Below are 15447 nucleotides of genomic sequence, written 5' to 3' on the forward strand. Positions count from 1 at the left end.
AAATGTTCACCAATCTCCAAGAAAATCTGTTTATCCATACAATAGAATAGTATGTAGCCATTTTAAAAGATCATGTAGATCTAATGTATACTCAAGTGACATATTGCCAAGATACATTGTTAAGGATAAAAAGAATATAAAATATAAAAATTATATACCATACTGTCCACCATGTTTATTACTAGATAAAGGAATTAGAGGTCCTTTTACCTTCAGAACACAATGAAAGTTAGTCATAATGATTTATTGTATGTCCGCTAATTTGTGTAAGTTTTGGAGTGAGATGGATAGGTGGGAAGAATATAAGAGCCAACTACAAGTACATGGTATTGGCCCTCTAGAGATCTACGAGAATATCACTTTTGGTGATTTTCTGCTATGTGCCAAGCATACTGCCCAAAAGTGGGTTATCCTATGTGACCTCTTGCCACCTATGAGGTACAGATTATTTCTTACATCTTACAAATGAATAATTTGATATCTGTCCATGATTATACATAGAACAGCTTATCTGTCTGTGCTCTCTCCCCCATGCTCATTTGCCTTAATTATTAGCTTTTTCCTATGGGAACACAGCTAGGTTTCTTAACAGCTCCTAGATGGTCATCAAAAATAGATGCTGAGTGAATACCCATGAGTACCAGACAGTGTAGGGGTTCCTGAAACAACTTGAGATGCAATATTTTAAATTTAATTATATATAAATATTTAAAACATATATTTTAAAGCTGGCCACCAAAACTATTTGGAGAATGAAGAGAAGTGGTCAGAGGAGGCTTCTAGTCTAGGGTATTAAAAAACAGATGCCTGTATTAGGTTCTCCAGAGAAACAGAACCAATAGGAGAATCTAGATAGATGATAGATAGATATACAGATCTATTTTGAAGAATTGGCTTAGGTAGCTATGAAGGCCGGCAAGTCCAAAATCTGCAAGGTAGACTGGCAGGATGAAGACCTAGGAGGAGCCAATGTTGCAGTTAGTCTGAAGGCCATCTGTTGGCAGAATTAGCTCTTGCTTGAAGGGGGTTAGTCTATTGCTCTATTTAGGCCTTTGATGGCCTAAATTGGATGAGGTCTACCCACATTATGGAGAGCAATTTGTTTTACTCAAACTCCACTGATTTTAAATGTCAATAACATAAAAGTGCCCTCACAAAAATATCCAGAATAATGTGTCAGTCAATAGTAGATCCTACATGGAGAAGTAAAAATTAGAAAAAATAGTTTTGTTGGCTTAAGTTTTAAAAAGATTTTATTTATTTTTGGAGAGAAGGAGAGGGAGAGAAACTTCGATGTGTGGTTGCCTCTCTCGTGCCCCCCACTGGGGACCTGGCCCACAACACAGGCATGTACCTTGACTGGGAATCGAACCAGCGACCTTTTGGTTTGCAAACTGGAGGTCAGTCCACTGATGTTGGCTTAATTTTTAATATGAAAACTTTATTCCTCCTTTAACCAGAGAGTGCTTTCTATGCTACCTGGACTTTCAGGCATAGTACTTACAGAGTATGTTCTCTGACCACAAAAATTAATTAAAAATCAAAAACATACAATATCTAGAAAAAATACCAATGTTTTAAGTAACACTTGTAAATAATCCATGGGTCAAAAAATAAATTACAAGGCAAATTAGGAATACTTCAAACTCAATGATAACATATCAAATTTGGAGATGTTATTTAAACAGTGTTTAGAGGAAAATCTGTAGTTTTTAATACTTATATTAGAAAATAAAAAGGATTTAAAATCAATGAGCTAAATTTCCATATACAAAAGTTAGGGCAAAAAGTATATTGTACTCAGAGTAAATAAAAAGAAAGAGTAACAATAAAGTCAAAAAACAATGAAATAGAAAACTGATTTTTTTTAAAAGCAGAAAAAATTAACAGCCAAATAATGGTTCTTTGAAAATATTATAAGATCATTAATATTCTAATAAATGAACCAAGAAAAAAATTACAAATTACCAACATCAGGGTTGAAATTAGGGAAATCACTACAGATTGTACAAATATTAATATATATTAATGAAATATCATGAACAACTTTATGCCAATAAAGTCAATGACACAGATGAAATGGACAAATTCTGTATAAAGCAAAAATTTCCAAAATTTGAGTAAATCTATGTCTACAAAATAAAATAAACTCATAACCAAAATATTCTTCCCACAAAGGTTGTACTGGTGAACACTATTATTTACAAAAGAAATAATGCCTACATTTAACAAAATCTTTCAGAAATTAGAGGACATCAAAACACCCTGCAACTAATTTTTAGAACCCAGAATAACTCTGACAATAAAACCTGGTATAGATATTACAAAAATTTATAAACTGATACCCTCATGAACAATGCAAAAAAAATCATCCTTATCGAATTACAAGCATACAATGTCCATAAATATATAAACAGTAAGAGGACCAAGTGGAGTTTGTCCCAGGAATGCAAAGTTGGTTTAACATTAAAAAATCACTTGATTTATGCACTTCACTTATTAGCAGAATAAAAGAAAAAATATTAGAAATTCAATAGATGCATTAAAATGTGACAGAAATCAACATTCATTATGATTTTTTAAAAAGTAATCTCAGCAAACTTCTCCAGTGATAAAGGGAATTTATTATATACCTACAGAAAAAATTGGAAATAAGGGCAGGATGTTCACTCTCATCACTCTTACTTATCATGTACTTTATTCACAAACAACATGATTTTTTTTATGAAGAAAATTCTAAACAATATACAAAAAGGCTACTGAACTAATTGAGTTTAATAGCGTTGTTAGAGCACATATAAAAGAAAAGAGCACAGATCATAAAAGAAAACAATCGTACAACTGAACTATAGCAAAATTTAAAACTTGCATATAGATGCAAGTTCAATATGCAAAAAACAATTGCATTTCTATATATTAGCAATGAGCAATTAAAGTTAAAAATTAAAATAAAAATTAAATCAATATCATAACACCAGCTTGAGAGTTTTAGAGATAGGGCTAGCAAATATGTATTAAACATGTCCTTTAAAAGCTACAAGACACTATTGAGAGAAACAAAAATATATCTAAATGATTATAGAAATATATCATGTTCATTGATCATGAGACTCAGTATTGTCAACATGTCAAACCTCCTTTCCTAAAACAACTATAGAAATGAAGAACAAGTCTGAAGGACTAAAATTATTTTATGATATAACTACAGTGATCAAGGTAATGATGATAGGGTATAGAGTTTATATATAATATATAACTTATATTATATTATATTATATTATATTATAATTATATAATATTTTATATATATAAATTCTATACCCTACCATTAATTTATATATATATTTGTTTTTTTATTTTATTTTATTTTTTTCGTCTTTTTTTTAATTTATTTACTTTTTAAATACATTTGTCTCTGCCTCCCCCCCACCACTTTCCCTTGCCCCCTCCCTCCTTACCTCCCTCAGCTCTTCCCCTTTGGTTTTGTCCATGAGTCCTTGCTATATGTTCCTCGCATATGCATATATATATATATAGCATATATATGATAGCGACATGCATATACATGTCGCATATGCATATATATATATATAGCATATATATGGAAGAGAATACATAGTCCAGAAATTGACCCAAACATATATGGTCAATTGATATCCAACAAAAGTGCCAAGATATCTCACTGAGAATCCTTGATTGTTACCTCACATCGTATACAAAAAATAATTTGAAATGGATCATAAACATGAATATAAAATCTGAAACTTTTAAAATAAAACATAGCAGAAAATCTTTGCAACATTAGTGTAGGCAAAAATTTCTTAAATTAGACCAAAAAAAGTACAGATCATTAAGGAAAACAATTATACAACTGGACTTCAACAAAATTAAAAACTTTTGATTTTTGAAGGACACCATTAAGAAAACTAAATTGCAAGCTAAAAACTGGGTTAGAATATTCACAATGTTTATAGTTGACAACTAGCTTGTATTCAGAACATATATTTTAAGAAAAAAAACCCCTAAAACTCAAAATAAGAAGACAAACAACCCAATTAAAAATGGTAAAAATATTTAGATACAAATTTTTTAAAAGTAGATATGCAAACTGCCAATAAGCACCTGAAAAGATGGTCAACATTGTAAGTCAACAGGGAAGTACAAAATAAAAGCATATTGAGATAGCACTACACACATAATAAAATGATTCAAATTACAAAGACTAATAATGTAGATGACGTGGAGCTACTGGAACTCATATTTTGCTGGTTAGAAATTTTTAATATTTGTCTATATTAATTTCTATATTATAAAGTCAACCATTCTGAAAAACTATTTGGTAGTTTCTTAAAATTACAAACATACTATGAGACTCAGTTCATTCTGTTCTTAAGTATTTACTCACAATAGATGAAAATATACTTCCACAAAAAAATGTTTGTACATAAATTTTCACAGTAGTTTTGTTTATAAAAGCCTATTATTGGGAAAGATCCATCAACATAAAAACTGCCAGAGAGGAAATGAGGCCCTTAGTCCAAAAGCCCTTTAGGATCTAAGTCCTGCCAACAACCTTCTGAATTACAAAGTTGACTGTCAGTTGAGGCTTAAAATGAGACAGCAGCCCTGGCTGGTACAGCTCAGTAGATTGAGTGCCTGCCTGCAAACCAAAGGGTCCCTGGTTCGATTCCCAGTCAGAGCATATGCCTGGGTTGCAGGCCAGGTCCCCAGTGAGGGGTGAGCAAGAGGCAACCACACTTTGATGTTTCTCTCCCTCTCTTTCTACCTCCCTTCCCCTATCTCTGAAAACACATTTAAAAATCTTTTAAATAAAAAAAAATTAGACTGCAGTCTTAGTCAACGCCTTGATTGGAACCTTGTGAAAGACCTGGTAGGAGAGCCACCCACCTGTGTTTAATTTCTTGACCCATGGAAGCTATGAGATAATAAATGTTTGTTGTTTTTAAGGGGATGTTTAATCCTCACCAGCAGATATTTTATTATTGATTTTAGAGAGAGAGGAAGGGATAGAGAAACATTGATGTGAGGAACATTGATCGGTTGCTTCCCGTGTGCACTATAACAAGGGCTCAAACCTGAAACCTAGGTATGTGTCCTGACCAGGAGTTGAACCCACAATCTTTTGGTGTAGGGGAGGACACTCCAATCAACTAAGCCACCTAGCCAGGGCTAAATTTTTGTTGTTTTAAGTCACTAAGTATTGGGGTAATTTGTTATGCAGCAAAGATAACCAGATACATGTAGTCAAACAATAAAAAGGAACAAACTATTGATGAAGGCAATAACAAAGATGAAGCCCATCACAGAAGAATACTTACAACATGATTCCATTTATACAACATTATTGAACAAGTGAAACCTGTCTATAATAATAGAAATCAGATTGCTGATTTCCTGAATGAAGTTTGTTGGGGTACGGACTGCAAAGAGGCATGAATTTCTGGAGTAATGGAAATGTTTCATATTAAATACAGTAGTCATTGTATGGCAGTATACACTTGTCAATACTGACCAGTCATTTAAAATGTATTCCGCATATGTGTACCATGTATTGTATGTAAATTAGACCTCTAAAAGTTGTTTTAAAAAGTGACCACAACAAAAACAACATCACAAAGTAAACCTAATGCTTCTGCAAAAAAAGGAAAACACTTTAGGCTGTTAAAGGCTATATAGGAACTCCTTAACTGTCACACCTCTGTAGCTGTTTTATTGTAGATGGGTATTCCATGATGATTGAGTAAAAACCACAATTAAATCTTGAATAATTTCATAGAATGGCAGGACAAAGAACTGTAGGACTACTTATAAAAACTGAGAAATCACTGATCTAATCCATGTAATAGGGTTCTTAACGCTGATCTTATCATGAGGTTATTAGGAGACACTGAAATCTTGCTATCATGTTATGATTCTTGAAAAGGTGTCTTAGGCCATACTCATGTAAAAAAAACTTGTAAAATTTAAAGCATTTTTAATACAAAATATAACCCAGAAACATTAAAAATCTATAAATTTATGAAATAGTATAAGGTGAACACTCCTGTAAACCATAACTCAGATCAATAAACAGAACTTTGTCAGCCACCCCAGAAGACCCTTTATATGTCCCATCTTAATTGAAGTCTCCCATTTCCTCCCTGAAAGTAACCACTATCTTGACTTTTGTAGTAATCATTCCCTTTCTTTTTTTATGATTTCATCTGCCTAATGTACATAACAGGACTCTACAGTTTAGTCTTGCCCTTTACATTTTTTATATTTATTTAATGTCTCTATCAAGGTACAGGTTTTTTCTCCTTCTCTTTCTTCTTACAAACTATCTGTATAAGAACTTCATCTGTTTAATTTGTAGACTTTCCCACCATCTGGATTTTGCTAACTGCTTCCTTATGGTCCATCCTGATCCTCTTTCCTCTAATTCCTGCAAATTGTCAACTATGTCCAGGTGATTAAAATACTGACTCCAACAGTTTGCCTCTATCCAGATGATATCATTTGGTGACTACAGGTCTATGGGGGGCCAACTTTAAAGTCTTCTATTGATATTTTATAGTCACCTTTGAGTGAGATCCTGTGCTCTTCATCAACCCAATCTCTTATTCATTTATCTAGTCATTTTGTCTTGAAATTCCAGAGTCTTGTATGACTCTCACCCTTTCCATAATCAATAAGCTTTTCTCTTTCTTCACTATGACAACTGAATTTGTCATCTTGGTTTAAGCCTTTACGATCTTACAGCCAAACAATTAGCACAGGTGTTTCTCCCTCCATCCTCTCCTCCTTTCAATCCATGAGTACAGTATATCGCTTATTTAGGTCTTCAATGACTCAAAATTTTCAGTGTAGAAATGTTCAAGCATTTAGATTTATTCCTAGATATTTGATTTTTTGAATCAGCTTTCTCGGGGCCTAATTTACATATATTTTAACTCTGCAGTTCAATGATTTCAACATGTGTATTCACCATTGGACTTACTACCCCATCAAGATACAGAACATTTCCTTCAGCTGAGAAAGTTCTGTTACGCCCCTTTTACGGTCAGAGAAATCCCAACCTTCAAGTCCAGCAAACACTGATTTGATCAAATTTATGTCAAGACAAATCAATTTTGCTTCTTTTAGAACTTTATATAAATGGAATCATGCAGAATGCACACTTTTGTTTCTGATATCTTTCCCTGAGCATAGTATTTTTTTATATTCACCTGTGCTACTGCTTGTACCAGTAGTTTGTTTCCTTTTATTGCATAATGTATAACTATGTAAGATGTGTGTTTATCCATTCAACTGTTAATGGAAATTTAGATTATATCCATTTGGGGTCTATCACAAATGAAATTGCTGTGAATATTCCTGTACAAATCTTTTTGAGAAAATATATTTTGAATTCTGTTTGGGAAAATTTCTACAAATAAAACGTCTGAGACATATGGTAAATATTAGCTTAACTTTTCAAGAAACTGTGAAAAAGTCTCTCAAAGTGGTTGAAATTCTCCCTGGCAATGAATGAGAATTCCAGTTATTCCATATCCTCAGATATACTTGGGATTGTCAGACTTTTTAATTTTAGCAATTTGACGGGTAATATTTCACTCTGTTTTGTCACATTTCCCTAACAACTGGTATGAAATTAAACATCTTTCCATGAGCTCATTGACATTTTGCACATGTATTTTTATGAAATGTTTGTTCAAATCTTTTGATCATTTTTATTGCATTGTTTACCTTCTTGTGAAATTTAGGAGTTTTTTATATACCTTCTGGGAACAAACTTTTTTTTCAGTTACATGTATTGTAAATATTTTCTAGGTCTTTTGTATTTCCATGTAAATTTTGGGGTAAGTTTGTCAAGTTATATAAAGATGCTTCCTGCTATTTTGATTTTGATCAATTTGTGGAGACTTGATATCTTAATAGTACTGAATTTCCTGATCCAGGACCATGGTTTTTTACATTTATTTTCATCTTCAGTTTCTTTCAGCAGGGTTTTGTTGTTTTCAGTGTAGAGGTTTTGAAAAATTTATCTCTGAGTATTTCACATTTTTGGAAGGTATCATAAATTTAATACACACACAATTTCAATTTCCATTTATTCATTACTACCATAAAGAAATACAGTTGCATTTTTGTATATCTATCTATAACTGCAACCCTGCTAAATTAAGTTCTTAGTTCTATAGTAGGTTTATTGTAGACCTGATAAGGAGTCTCTAAACACATGATCATGAGATTTGTAAATAAAGACATTGCCTATTGAACCAGAAATTTGTAAAGAAGTTTTTGTTTTAGTTCTGAAAATCCAATAAGCTCTGCTGCACTCCACAATCATTGGCTTACTTCATGGAAGGGTCTCATGTATCCAGGGGCTCCTCACAAAAGGAGCCATCAGCTGCCCTGTCCTTTTCCAAGTTCTAAAAGAGTAGCTGCCTGTAGAGTCTATATTTATATAATGACTGATCAGAAGAGACAGGTGGTTGGATTTTTTCTAACTTTAATACTGTTTTTCAAACAAGACAATTTTATTTCTTCCTTTTTATAAAAGTATATTGATTTTTGTTTAATGTAAAAGGAATAGAACAGAGAGATTTAAGAATTTTTCAAAATCCACTCTGTTGACTTTTACAGAGTGGCTCAGTTGATTGGATGTCTGGAAAACTGAAAGGTCACCAGTTCAATTCTGGTCAGAGCACATGCCTGGGTTGCGGGCTCCTTGCAAAAGGCAACCCATTGATATTTCTCTCTCACATTTGTGTCTGTCTCCCTCTCCTCCCTCTAAACTAAAATTAAAATACAACATTTAAAAAATATCCACTCTCTTAGGCTCTTTTCCTGACACATTTCTTCTACCATTTTAGTGAAGGAAAAATGGACAACACTGGTAGCAGAAAGGTCAGCAGGTGGAAGGTGTGTCCTGGGAATTTAGGAAGGAAAAACAAAGTCCTCAGAGAGGTAGTGGGCTTGGACAACAGTTCCCTGAGAAAATACTGCTCCTCCTTGGTAGTAAAGAAAGTCCCAGGAACACACAAAGAAGGGACAGCGACAGGGCCCATCCTGAGGTGATTAAAAGGGACTCGGGGGCGCGGGCATGGGCTGGTGTCCTGGCCGGTGGCTCTGCGTGACCCCGCGGAGAAGGAGGGGGCGGACCGAGGCGTCACCACTCGCTGTGACGAAGGCCTCACGTGACCGGCCTACACTGACTCGCTCGCGCGCCTCGCTGGAGCGTCAGAGCCCGCGGTCACTCGCACCCTTCCCGTTTCCTGCTGCCACTGGACCTGAGGGCGCGTGGACCAGGGGCGCCTCAAGATTAGACTGCGGAAGGGGAGCAGGTAAGGGCCCCCGGAGCGGCTCCCTGAGGTTGGTGTGGAGAACGAACCTGGGCGGCGGAGCCCTCCGAAGGGTCGCGCTGCAGCCCCCACGCCCCGAGGCGGCCCTGCGTGTGTGCAGAGAATGCTGAGCATTTCCCTGAGGGAGGGTTGGACGGCCCAAGGCGACGACCCTTCACAGACACTTGCCCGCCCCTCCCCCACTTTTCTTGGTGTGGAAAATGGTGGTCAGCGCGGGGGCGGGGCCGGGGGCGGGCGGTGGGTGCCGACCGCTCAGCTGCAGCGGCCCCCGCTCCCTCACCCCGGCCCCTTACAGGTTTGTGGGTCCAAGTGTCGCGGCGGCGCACTCGCGGCGAGAATCCGGACGAGGAGCAGACAGCAAGGATAGGCCCAGGTGGGTGCGGGGGTCGGGGTGAGGACGAGTGGAAAGCTCCGAGACCCCAAGTCCTGACCCCAACCCCCACCCCATCCTCCATTTTGGTGCCTGCAGAAGCCTGGGCTTGGATCTCACGGAAAATGGTGGGTTTCGGTCGAGGGAGGGGAGGGGAGTGAGAGGGGGGAGAGCTGGGGCCGGTGGCCCCCTAGAGGGCGTAGGGAGCCTCTCAGGTGGGAAAAATGCGACTTTAAAAAGCCTTTGAAATCCAGAGCTCTGGGTCGTGAAAGGTGCGTAGTAGGGCCTCTGTCCTCGGTGCTGATCAGTCCAGCAATAAAATAGTCCCTTCTCATCTCTTGTCTCCTAGGAGCAATGGCGTCCAAAGAGGAACAAGCAGTAAAAAATCTCAACATGGAAAATACCAACCAGGAAAATGACAAAAAGGATGAAAAGGAGCAAGATGCTACTAAAGGAGAGTCCTTGGCTCTCCCTTTGGAAGCTGGTGAATATTGTGGGCCTAGAGGAAATCGCAGGCGGTCGCGTGTTAGGCAACCCATCCTGCAGTATAGATGGGATGGGGGTCAGAGGCTTGGAGAACCACAGGCAAGGATGAGACAAGAAAATAGGGAAAGAATTGGGGATGATATGAGACAGCTGATGGAAAAGCTGAGGGGAAAGCAGTTAAGTCATAGTCTACGGGCAGTTAGCACTGACCCCCCTCACCATGACCATCATGATGAATTTTGCCTTATGCCCTGAATCTTTATGTTTTCCCTGAAGTTAATAGGGAGACACGCCTGCTTCCTAAACTTACATGTTCGTGATGTACCTTGCTGTAAACCTTTTCATGTTGTTTCCTGTGGGTCTCCTCTTACCAGCCTCTAATTGAATGTTGTGTTTCATCCAATTTGTAAGTTTCTGTCAGGGAAGTTTTACCTATTGCATGGAAAGATGCTCATTACATATTGTGAAGTTAATAAAGCAGTTTAAAAAATTCTCTATTTTTTACTTCAAATCTTACATATTTTATATATGAATACACAAGACTACTTGAAGTAAAAAAAGTGTTAATTTATGATAGAATAGTGAATTTTTTAAAAGATTATTTCTTTTTAGAGAGATGGGAAGGGAAGTAGAAAGTGAGAGAGAGAAACATCAGTGTGTGGTTGCCTCTCACACTTGCCCCTACTGGGGATCTGGCCCACAGCCCAGATATGTGACCTAACTGGGAATTGAACTGTCAACTGTTTGGTTCACACGCTGGCATTCAAACCATTGAGATACACCAGCCAGGGCAAAATAGTACATAATTTTTATTTTCTTATGTTTTCTCATTTTTTCCAAAACTGAACACCTATTACCTAGTGGAAGAGTTTGACCACATGATAAAAGCAGTCTGAGCACTCACTAAACACTTGTGTCAGAATCTCAGTTTTAGCTTACTTCTGGACCTTGTTAAATAATAAAACATCTCTTTAAAGATCATTATATTTATCAAGATGAAGATGATAATCACCTCTCAGGGCTGCTGTGGGTACTTCTTAAGGTAATAAGCTAAGCTTTTAAGCTTTTTGCAAGCTCTTGTTCCCACTGTGATCTACATAACCCAACCCTTTAGATACTCCCTTCAGCTCTGGGGGATTTCTTGAAGTCAGGTGTATCTTATACTCACAAAAAAAAAGAACCAAAAAAAAAACCAACCCTGAACTAAGGGGTAGGTACGTCATTTATCTGCTGCTTTTCCCCATTCTTATTCTCTCCTGAGTATTGATGTTCAGGAATTCTCAAGGTGAGAAAGTCCCACTGATTTCTCTGGAACTCCCAATGAAATAAATCCTCTATTTTATTAAAGTGTGGAAAAATCCCCTCTCCCTGTCTAACATCTGGGAAATATTTTTGTCTGGTTCTTGTTCCTTAGATGTAGTTCTCGTAAGTAACCTCCCTAGTTCATTCAATTATACAAGATGTGTGAGGCAACAACTCATTTTGAATCTTAGCTCCTCATCACCAGCCTCCTAAAACATTTGAATATAAAGAATTATCCTGTACTGAGTTGGATGTCAGGAGAGTATGTCAGTGAATTGAGTGGACACCCAAATGTGGAGATCTTTATGAAAAAGATGACCAAAGGAGGATTGTTGGGTTTAAATGTCCCAGTAGAACTTGGGAAATACAGTTGCCTTGAAGTGTGGTAAGTAGCTGAAAACTTTTTGTGCATGAAGACAGTCTTTTGTGGAAATATGGTTAGAAGTTAGGATTCTAGAACAGAAATCGGCAAACCACAGCCCATGAGCCAAATCTGGCCTATTGCCTATTTTTTTGGCCAATAAGTTAAGAATAAATTTTACATTTTTAATTCTTATTTTACTTCTTTACATTTTTAATGGTAGAAAAAATTAAGACTTTTATAACATACAAAACTAAAATTCAAATTTCGGTATCTATAAATAAAGTCCATTAGAATACAGCCATATTTATTTACTCACATGTAGTCTATGGCTAGTTTAGCACTATAGTGGTAGAATTAAGTAGTTGCCAAAGAAACAGTATGGCCTGCCTGTAAAGCTTACATATTTATTATCTAGTCCTAATAGGAAGGTTTGCCAATCCCTGCTTTAAAATATAACATCACAACAGCAATTATGAAACCAAAGGGAGAAGTGAATAGACAGGTGAAAATGTCACATAACAGTAAAAAATCCTAGACATCATGAATCAGATGCTAAAGTAATTCTAAAGCCCGCCCTCTTCCAGGTGCTTGAGACACAGGCACCGTCATGCAAGACAGCTGTTTATAAAGAGAAAAGTTACTGTTGGAAGGAAAACTGGTAAACAGAGAAGCTTATGCCCTATTAGCACCAGATTCTATAGCAAATAGAAGCATTCTGTCTTTATTGACTTAAGGATATTCAACAATTCCTTCATGAAGAGAAACTGAAAGCTCACATGTGAACCATTGCATATGATAGAAGGTTAGACATGCATATGCCCAGAAAAATGTACATATCTTCCATGTATAGACAGATCAAAATTTCTCTGTCAACCTTAGAGAAGGGTGGGTTTAAGATTCTAGTTTCTGTAGAGAGAGTCCTTTGCTAACCAGCTTCCCTTGGTTCTAAGCAGGATATTTGGATCTGAAGGGGTATCAGGGAGTGGTGAGTGAGTGTTCAGGCTTCATGTAAAATGCTCAGGCAGCTAACAACCATCAGAAAGTGAACAAAAGACAGTAAGGGAACAGAGCATGAGATTCTCTAGGAGGAACAGCCATATCTAAGGTTCTGGCTGCATTTGCCTATTTATATCATTTCTATATGTTATGTGGCCAGCCACCTTTTTTCCCACAGAGTGGCCATTCTCAAAATGAACAAATTCTTCCCATAAATGTCTAAAAATCTAGCAATGAGAAGGCAGTGAACTTTGGTTCTTAAAAGAGTGTTCAGAAAAGAAGTTTGAGCTGTAGATATGAATTGGGCCATTTAGATTTTAGCATATCCTGTACATCTAGTAGTTATTTTATGAATGAAAAACTGAACAAGTATGGATTTAATGGTATTCAGCAAATGATAAACAGGTGTACATATTTATATCCTATGTCTCTAACTTTTTTTAATTAATTTTTTCAAATACATTTGTCTCTGCCTTTTCCCCACCACTTCCCCCCCCCGCCCCCCTCTCCCTCCCTCAATCTTTCCCCACTTTGGCTTTGTCCATGAGTCCTTGCTATATGTTCCTTGACTTGCCCCTTTCCTACCTTTTCCCCACCCCCCGCCTACCGCTCCCTCCTTCCCTCTTGTCCCTGTTGGTTTTTTTTTTTTTCAGTATTGCAAAACATCTAACTTTTGAATAAAATAATTAGTGGGTTTTTTTCCTCAAAAATTTCAAGACCTTTAATGGCAATTCAGAAAATAAACTTAAGGTCCACCTTGTGATCAAAGAAAGCAGTGCAGTTTGAACTTAGGCAGAGGCAGAGCAGAGATTACACAAACACTGAACTCATTCAGGAAGGCCAGATAGCATAGGCAATGATCTTTGTTTAGAAGTGAATTAAAGCCTTCATGATTAACCATCATTTGAAACATCAAGCCACACTGATGCTTCAAATGAAAATACAGTAACAAGGATTTACCTCCCTAATTTAAACAACTAAAACATGGACAAAATGTATGAAATAACAGTTTTCAGTTATTGAACATTAGTGGAGAACAAAGTTCCCTGAGAGAGGGGAAACAAATAACATGAGTCTTGTGATTGCCCCCAGATTACTGTGCACTGTAAGATGTATAATATATATGGAAGTAAAATGCATGTTAGTAATAGCACCAAGTCCAGGAGAAGGGGAATGGAAATACACAATTTTAGAGTTCTAATTCTACATATTAATATCATTTAAAGGTAGATTTTTAAATATTAAAAATTTACCTTCTAAACCTCAAAACAGCCATGAAAAATGTTGTAGTTAATAAGCCAACATAAGAGACAAAATGGGCCCTGACCCATGTGGCTCAGTTGGTTGGGTGTCACCCCACAAAGCAAAAGGTCACCTGGTAGATTCTCCAACAGAGCACATGCCTGAGGTGCAGGTTCCTGGTTGGGCACATACAGGAGGCAACCTATAGATGTTTGTCTCTCAAATCGATGTTTCTTTCCCTCTCTTCCTCCTTCCCTTCCCCTCTTTCTAAAAAAAAAAGGCAAAATGGAATCTTCAATATTTTCAATCAAAAAATGTTAAAGGAAAAAAAGAACAAAAAACATATGGGGCAAATGGAAACAGCAAGATGATTGAGGTAAACCCAAGCACATTAATACCAATAATCACATTACTGTAAATGGTTTAAACACCTTGGTTAAAAAGCAGATATTATCAAATTGTACAAAAAGAGAAGGCACAAATATATGCTGCCTATAAGAAGCCTATTTTAAATTTAAAGATGCAAATAATTACAAGCACAAGAATGGAAAATAACGGACAATCTTAACACCAGTATCAAAACAAAGTTTGAGTGACAGAGCTATCAGAGCAAAGAATAATACCAGGGATATTATGGTCGTAGAAAATGATTGCATAATTTTAAATGGTGAGTTTGTCAAGAGGACATAACAACCTTAACAATTCACATATTACATTGGTTCAGAAAAGATGGAGCAAAAACTGATAGAACTGCAAGAAGAAACAGACAAGTCCACAATTACAGAGATTTCAACACTCTTTCTAAAAAATAGAACAAGTAGACAGATAATCAGCAGGTATATTTAAGACTTGAACAACACTATGAACCAACTTACCTAGTTGACAGTTGTAAAACTTGCCACCAATGACAATAAAATGAATGTGTGTTTCCTATGCATATCAAACATTTACCAAGATAATACTCAATGTCATAAAATCTCAATAATGTTTAAAGGACTCAAATAACAAAATGTATATTCTCTCAGCACAATGGAATTAAATGAGAAACTAATAACAAAGATCTGTGGAAAATCCCGAAGTATTTAAATTATTGTCATGTAACACATGAATAAATAACCCAAAGAAGAAATCAAAAGGGAAATATACGGTACTATGAACTGAGTGAAAATGAAAATCAATATATGATAATATGTGGGATGGGCTAAAGAAGTAATCAAAAGAAAATTTATAGCACTAAACATATATATTAAAATAGAAGAAAGCCTGATGGTTTAAATAAATGGAATTTTTTATTAAAAACACTTTCTGCAAAGAAAACT

The 15447-nt window shown here is 36.3% G+C and overlaps 1 protein-coding gene across 3 annotated transcripts; it reads left to right on the plus strand.

Moving 5' to 3' along the window:
* The first annotated feature begins 9193 nt into the window (after positions 1-9193).
* On the plus strand, positions 9194-10719 carry LOC129061206 (protein BEX1-like). 3 transcript variants are annotated; one of them, XM_054561865.1, is made up of 3 exons: positions 9194-9350; positions 9664-9741; positions 10088-10718. In XM_054561865.1, the coding sequence occupies exon 3, from the start codon at positions 10093-10095 to the stop codon at positions 10477-10479; it is 387 nt and encodes a 128-aa protein (XP_054417840.1). In that variant the 5' UTR covers positions 9194-9350; positions 9664-9741; positions 10088-10092; the 3' UTR covers positions 10480-10718. The 3 variants fall into 3 exon arrangements, with proteins under 3 accessions (XP_054417840.1, XP_054417839.1, XP_054417838.1); XM_054561864.1 differs by lacking the exon at positions 9664-9741 and having other exon boundaries at positions 9254-9350; positions 10088-10719; XM_054561863.1 differs by lacking the exon at positions 9194-9350 and having other exon boundaries at positions 9727-9866; positions 10088-10719.
* Positions 10720-15447: the final 4728 nt, after the last annotated feature.

This window comes from Pteronotus mesoamericanus, unplaced genomic scaffold, assembly GCF_021234165.1.
Source record: "Pteronotus mesoamericanus isolate MK-2021 breed Mesoamerican mustached bat unplaced genomic scaffold, CSHL_Meso_final scaffold_550, whole genome shotgun sequence".
NCBI classification, from domain to species: Eukaryota; Metazoa; Chordata; class Mammalia; order Chiroptera; family Mormoopidae; genus Pteronotus; species Pteronotus mesoamericanus.

Excerpts from the sequence above, each read along its gene's own strand:
- LOC129061206 (XM_054561865.1), top strand. The coding sequence starts at position 10,093 with ATGGCGTCCAAAGAGGAACAAGCAGTAAAAAATCTCAACATGGAAAAT.